The sequence below is a fragment of the Cervus canadensis genome, chromosome 9 (assembly GCF_019320065.1).
Source record: "Cervus canadensis isolate Bull #8, Minnesota chromosome 9, ASM1932006v1, whole genome shotgun sequence".
NCBI classification, from domain to species: domain Eukaryota; kingdom Metazoa; phylum Chordata; class Mammalia; order Artiodactyla; family Cervidae; genus Cervus; species Cervus canadensis.
The window spans coordinates 78091243-78097808 of NC_057394.1; the positions used below are offsets into that span (position 1 = coordinate 78091243).

General features: G+C 42.3%; 1 protein-coding gene and 1 long non-coding RNA gene across 3 annotated transcripts; one reads left to right on the forward strand and one right to left on the reverse strand.

Annotated features, from left to right (window-relative positions):
* Window positions 1-2480: 2480 nt before the first annotated feature.
* Window positions 2481-5532, reverse strand: LOC122447423. Of its 2 annotated transcripts, XR_006271221.1 has the most exons (3): window positions 5389-5532; window positions 4972-5193; window positions 2481-2945 (listed from the first exon to the last, which is right to left on the reverse strand). It is a non-coding gene; the product is annotated as an uncharacterized LOC122447423 (long non-coding RNA). The 2 variants fall into 2 exon arrangements; XR_006271220.1 differs by lacking the exon at window positions 2481-2945 and having other exon boundaries at window positions 4722-5193.
* LOC122447422 lies at window positions 5053-6038 on the forward strand. Its single transcript, XM_043478047.1, has 2 exons — window positions 5053-5275; window positions 5529-6038. Exons 1-2 carry the CDS (start codon window positions 5053-5055, stop codon window positions 5927-5929), a joined length of 624 nt encoding a protein of 207 aa, XP_043333982.1. The 3' UTR covers window positions 5930-6038.
* The last annotated feature ends 528 nt before the right edge of the window (window positions 6039-6566 follow it).

Sequence of the window (6566 nt, forward strand, 5' to 3'; positions counted from 1 at the left end):
ATATCTATGATAGCCATCCTAGTGGGTGTATCTCCTTGTGGTATTGATTTGTATTACTTGCCTGGAAAATTCCATGGATAGAGGAGCCTGGTAGGCTACAGTCCATAGGGTTGCAAAGAGTCAGACACGACTGAGCAACTTCACTTTCTTTCTTTCTTGATGACTAATGATACTAAGCATCTTTTCATGTTCTTATTGGCCATTTGCATACCTCTTTGGAGAACTAATTTAAGTCCTTTGCCAATTTTTAAAAAAATTACTTATTTTTTGGTTGCCCTGGGTTTTTGTTGCTGTGCTTAGGCTTTTTCTCTAGTCGCAGAGTGGGGCTACTCTTCACTGTGGTGCATGGGCTTCCCATTGCCATGGCTTCTCCTGTTGCAGAGCACAGGCTCAGGAGGTGTGGATGCACAGACTTAATTGCTCCGCAGCATGTGAAATCTTCCTGAGCCAGGGATCGAACCTATGTCCCCTGCATTGGCAGGTGGATGCTTATCCACTATACTACCAGGGAAGTCCCCTTTGCCCACTTTCAAATTGGGTTGTTGTATATATATTTGTTTTACAAAAAAAAAAAAAAGCAACATATTTACAAACATTCTATTTGAAAATGACTTTTACTGAAAACAATCTTTCTTAAACTAACTTTGTCATCATATATTCTTATTGTGCTCTGCATTGCCTCATTTCTACTGCCTCCATGGTTTTCCACTGAGTAAATGTAAACTATCATACATTCTGGGCCAAATATATTTTAAATTGATGTTGCTAGAGGACTTCCCTGATGGGGTCCAGTGGCCAAGACTCTGAGCTCCCAATGCAGGGGGCCCAGCTTCAATCCCTGATCAGGGAACTAGATCCTATGTACTACAACTAAAGGTTGAAGACTTCATGTGCCACAACTAAGGCCTGGCACAGCCAAATAAATTAATTTTTAAAAATACCATAAATTATCTAGCAATCCCATCTTATTACACATTTGTGTGGTTTCTGATTTTTTAGTTTTATTGAAGTATAGTTGATTTACAATGTTGTATTAATTTCTTCTGTGCAGCAAAGTGATGCGTACATACATATAGATTCTTTTTCACATTCTTTTCCATTATGGTTTATCACGAGATATTGAATAAAGTTCCCTGTGCTTCCCTTCTGTAGGAAGGACCTTGTTTATTGATTTTTTAAGTATTTTGAATAAGGCTAAGATGACTCATCTTTTCTTATACCCATACTTTTGTGTCCATGATTATTTTGTTAGGTTATACATATTCCTCAAAGTTAAATGGATGAATTTGAAGTCAGTTTTTGAATGAAGTGAAATGATTACTTTGGTTTTACCAAGCTGCCTTGAGCAAGTTTGCACCCAAATGTAATAACTTTTTAAAAGGCTATTGAGACAATTTTACATATAAGAGATATGTAGGTTCATGATTTCTAAGATTCTATAAAGCAGTGGGGGAAATTGTGAAAGGGGTAAGCCTTCAAAAGCAAGCAGATTAAAAGCCTGAAAAACCTGGAGAGCCATTGGGTTGAAATGTCCATTCCCCTTTATGCTTCTGTTATTTTACTACTTTTCAGGTTGAAGATTAACAGAAAGTGCTTTTATATTCAAGTAATTGCAGGACTGCAAAAAGAGAACGTGTGGATCAATTGGAATGGGTGAAAAAACTTTGAAATTTTTGTAAAACCAGTAGCGCGTCTTGCTTTTCGTTTCATTGGATCCAATTGTATTCTTCATAAAAATCTACATGATTTCCAAAACTTACTAGTCACTTGTATCAGAATTATTTTCTTTAAATACAGTTAACTGTGTTTTCACATGTGATTTAACACTGAGACACAGGTCAACAATTCTTCTAGGGAGTACACGTCTTATCAAAGAGTGGTCAACAGGTCAACATAAAATTGGATTAATTATAAAAAAAAATTATCTTCTAGTCAGTCCCATAGAAATTTATTTCATACATTGCTAAGTATTGGATTTTACACTATATGGATCAAACCTGAAAAGTAATATAAATTTTTTACTTCTTTTAAGGACCAAAACTTCAGAGATCAACATTGCAAGACTTTATATCATGAATTTATATATACTGAGCTTCTACAGATAATTATAATGAACCATTAGAAGTAATATTGATTTTATTTTTAAAAATTAGATAAGAGATAGGTTATTATAAATCTAATATTTGAAGGGTTGGTTTTTTTTAATGTTAAGGTCTTGAGAATTTTTAAAGAATAACAGTTAAGAATCAAGCTGATTTGGAAAAAACAACAGGTATAGTTTTATTATTATTGTTTTTTTGCTATGTATTCATTTTAAGGCCCAATAAAACTTTTTCTCACCTTTAAAACCAAGGAGTCTTAGTAGGCTGTTATTAATAATATTTAAAACCTCACTTTAAAAAAAATCATAAAAATGGGACTTCCTTGATGGTCCAGTGGTTGGGACTCTGTGCTCCCTGTGCAGGGGACACAGTTCTTGATCGGGGAACCAAGATCCCACATGCCTCGTGATGCAGCCAAAAACAACAATAATAACAAATTTTAAAACATCATTAAAAACATTTCTCTTTTGTTTTACTATAAATATATTTTCTAAATGGGAAAATTATTTAGAAACCGCTAGAACAAATAGAAGTTAACCTCAAAATATATCTTTATTAGCTTTCATGCCTCCACCATCAAATAGGATGAAAGGATAACCCACAAAATGAATAAATGCTGATGACAGAGTTAAATATGTGCTTTAGTTCTTTTTATGTAAAGCTGTAAACCAAGAGGAAAGCATGCGATAAATAAGTGGACTTGCCCGGGAGCTTGGGATAGTGTTTGGGAGTCTGATGCTGTTCCAGTCACTTGTTGGCGGCAAGTTAGCAGACAACACTTGGGCCAAGGGTGGCAGCCTCCACGGTAGCAGGGTAACCGGCCGAAAACTTAAACAGGAGCTCCTGTTAATGGGTATGGAGGGCCTATACTCTCCATAGTTCTAGGGAACTTTGCTTACAACCATTGACATTGCCTTATTGAGGGACCTGCTGAGCACCCAGTCAAAGCACCTTCTTTGCAATGAAACAGCCTCTTTGGAGCCACATTCCAGGGAAAGGAAATCTGGAAACTTTTTTCCTAGAGATACGCAGGCTTTTGTGATTGCACTGCAATCCACTTACAAGGAATAGCTATTACTAATTTTTGGAAACACAGAACTGTTATTCTTCCTCCCAAAGGTTTGAGGATGCAGGTCTCCATAAAGTTTCTGGTTTCTTTTAAATCCAGGGAGGGAGTCAGTTAGGTAAGAAATGGAAACTGTCAGATGACAGTCATCTTCTTACATCTACACTAGATTCTTTCCCAGGATCCAATTTTAGCTAAAAACAAAATAAAACCCATCTGGTATCACTTTAGAGAGTGAAGAGGAGAGAGCCTGAGAAAGATTTTTAAGGAACAAACTCACAAAATGTATTCATGATAAAGCTGATCAAAATTAGGTTTGAAATCTAAGTTTTCACCCAGTATAAAGAAGTCTTTCAATTTTTTTTATAAAAGAATTTTAAAAGAAATTTTATTCATTGAAATGTGGTTGCTAACAGTATAAGATACTGTACCATTCAACATATGATTTTACTGTGTGTAGGTGGCCCACTACCTAATTAGTTAGCATGACTTCTAACATATGATAAAATGATAAAAATAGGGCAGACACTCAAATGTCCTTTCCTTGAGAAAGAGTCCAAGGTATTGAAGAACCCCTTGGGGATCTTTACGCCTGATCTGTAAAATCTGTGATGAGACATCCCAAGTTTCTCCTTTTCTCCCAGGTGGATTCTGCCCATCCCGCTAGTTCCTTCCTTTCCTGACCCAAATCTCCAGTGAAACAGGGTACCTGTGGCCCCTGGAGGGGGCTACTCAGGACCTCCAACACCTCTAGGGTGAGTGCACATCCCCAGTGGGACTATGGCAGCCTCCCCCCAGATCTGCAGGCAGGGGTGCTGGATTCCCAGTTCCCTATGTCTAGACACGTGACCTTCAAGTCAAGTTCTTTTGCACAAGATTTCTATTTCCCACTTTCCATTAAAAAGAGAGGCAGTCAGAATGCAACTCAAATTAAACAATTGTTTGTCACTCCGTTCAAACGATGGGGTGATGGTTTTCTACTAAGGCTGAGGAGGGTGGGGGATGCTCCTTTGACTGCTGGATCACATCTGTAATCTTAAATAAGTGCTTCGGGAGTGAATTCATTTTCTCCCCTGTGGCAAACTACAAATTCTAACATGTAGGTTCTAATACCAAATAGGATACAATTTCTAGAAATTTAGGTTGACATACCCTACCTCCCAGTTGCCTAGAGGGATCTGGGATAAAGCTTGCAAAAAAATGGGGACATTTCACTATAAGTATAAAAAATAAGTTATGAACTCTGAGACCTTGAGAAGAATGGACACTAATTTGTCCACTGCATAAAGTAATTTTCACAGTATCTCCAGATGTGGATACCATTATCAGATAGAACCTATCACTTTCGACAAGTTTTTTCTCAGCTGATTTTCTTGAGTATCAAATATTTAGGTTTAAAGAACATTCGGTTTTAGAGTTAAGACTCCTTCGGTTCCATTAATACATAAAGGCAATTTCATTAATGTCATTAAATCTTCTTTTATGGGCAGGAATTCTTATTAAATACAACAGACTATGTTGGAGCTGTCACAAAGTAAAATTTGTGCAATGAATTTAACAGTGTCTGTCTCAAATGTATTTTAACCAAATTTTAGGGTGGAAATCTTCCTCTAAATGATAGTGCTTAAATTATATTATTGTCGCTCTCTAGTTACCCTATAATTTAACCTTCTTTAAATGACATAGGTTACATTAAATAAATACTGACAAGTGGTATACATCACATAAAGACACTAAAGACCACTAACATTTAACAGTGGGTTGGAAAATATATATAAAGCCAGGGAGAATGAACTTCCTTACCCCCCAAATCAATCCAGTTTCTCTCTAAAGGTTGATGACAACGCCTCCTCGGAATGGAAAGGTGAGAAATCCGGCTCGTTGATGGTTCAGCAGGCCGCCTCTCTTTCCGGATCCCTTCATTCTCTTACAAAGGAGCCAGGCACCCCTCCTTGGCCCTGGAGACCGGCGAGCAGCGGAACAGACAGTCGTCTTCCACAGGACTTTCTAGGAGCCTGCACGTTCCTGGAGGAGGCCAACAATGAACAAGTAAACAAACAACGTAAGAAAGAGCACTTCGGATGCCGCTCAGGATATGCTGATAAAGGTGAGTGATGGAAGTGGGAGAACGGGGCCGGGGCGGGGGGACCGTCTGGAAAGGCCTCTCTGGGGCGTTGCAGCGGGAAGTTCGCTCATTTTCCAGCTGGGTTGGTCACCCACCTGCTGACCCTCATTCTGGGGCTCTGACGAGGCGTGGGGGCGGCTGAGGCTCAGGACTCCCCCGGGCAGCCCCAGCAGAAGCCCCTGCGGACCCTGCAGGTCGCTATTTCCGAACTGCCTGCCCCCTACTCCTGATTCAGGAAGGCCCCGCCTGGCCTCCCACTTCCCAGTCGCCCCGGGGAGCGGCCTGGTCTCGGCTCTCAGGATGTGGAGGCTGCAAATAGCTCGGCAGCTGCAGCCGGGAGCCGCCGGGAAGCGCGCCAGCCGCCGCCTCGCGGGCCCGGAGCCGCCGCGCCGAGCGCCCAGAGCCCACCGAGGCCGCCTTGCCTGCGCGGAGACCCCTGCACCGTGCGCCCCGGGGCTATGGAGGAGCCCGATCGCTGCCCGCCTCCACGACGGCCAGCACCAGGGATCCCCGGTTCTGCACGAAGTGAGGGGGGACGGGCCCCCTCTCTGCGCAGAGCTGACTCCACCTCTCTGGGGTCTCGGTGCCTGGCCTGACCCCAGAGAGTCGTTCAGCCTTTTGACATCATCGCCTTAAAATATTTTTTCTCTTGAGTTTCCTGCTAGTGACAAGACTCACATTCTCCTCTGGCCACACTCCTAAAACTTGAAAACCTAAGTCTTATTTAGACAGCACCATGGAAAGTTTCTTTTTATATCTTTTTGTTTGATTGTTCTGTTTTTTTGACCGTGAGTCTTGCAAGATCTTAGTTCCCCGACCAAGGATCGAACGCACGGCCGGAGTGAGAGCTCCGGGTCCTATTAACCACTGGACTTCCAGGGGATTCCCACAAGTTCAGTCTTTTAAGAAGGAGGCTTGGAAGGAAATTTAAACGGACCCCTTGCTCTGCCCACAAGCGGTTGAAACAGGGATGGGTCCTGGTCGCCCCCAGCCCTGGGCTCTTCTCCCCCAAAGGAGAGTGGGAGGTGACACTTGGGGGCGCAGAGCGTTGTTGGAGCCCAGGGTCCTCCCGTTTCTCGAAGTTGGGTACAGTTGCCTTCCAAGGGACAGGTCGCTTCCCCCCAGCCCCTCCCTGGTGCCTGCTGCCAGAAGAACTTCCGGTCCCTTCCAAGGTCAAGGTCAAGTTGCCCTGTCTTGGGTGGCAGGAGCCCGGCCGGTCCCACCCAGGCAGTGAGCCTGGGGGCTGCTGGCAGAGCCCGAACCCCACCCAGAC

Bases quoted from the DNA above. Each gene is read 5' to 3' on its own strand.
- LOC122447422 (XM_043478047.1), top strand. From the start codon at position 5,053: ATGGTTCAGCAGGCCGCCTCTCTTTCCGGATCCCTTCATTCTCTTACA. The intron at 5,276-5,528 runs GTGAGTGATGGA...CTCCTGATTCAG, and splicing joins CTCAGGATATGCTGATAAAG to GAAGGCCCCGCCTGGCCTCC.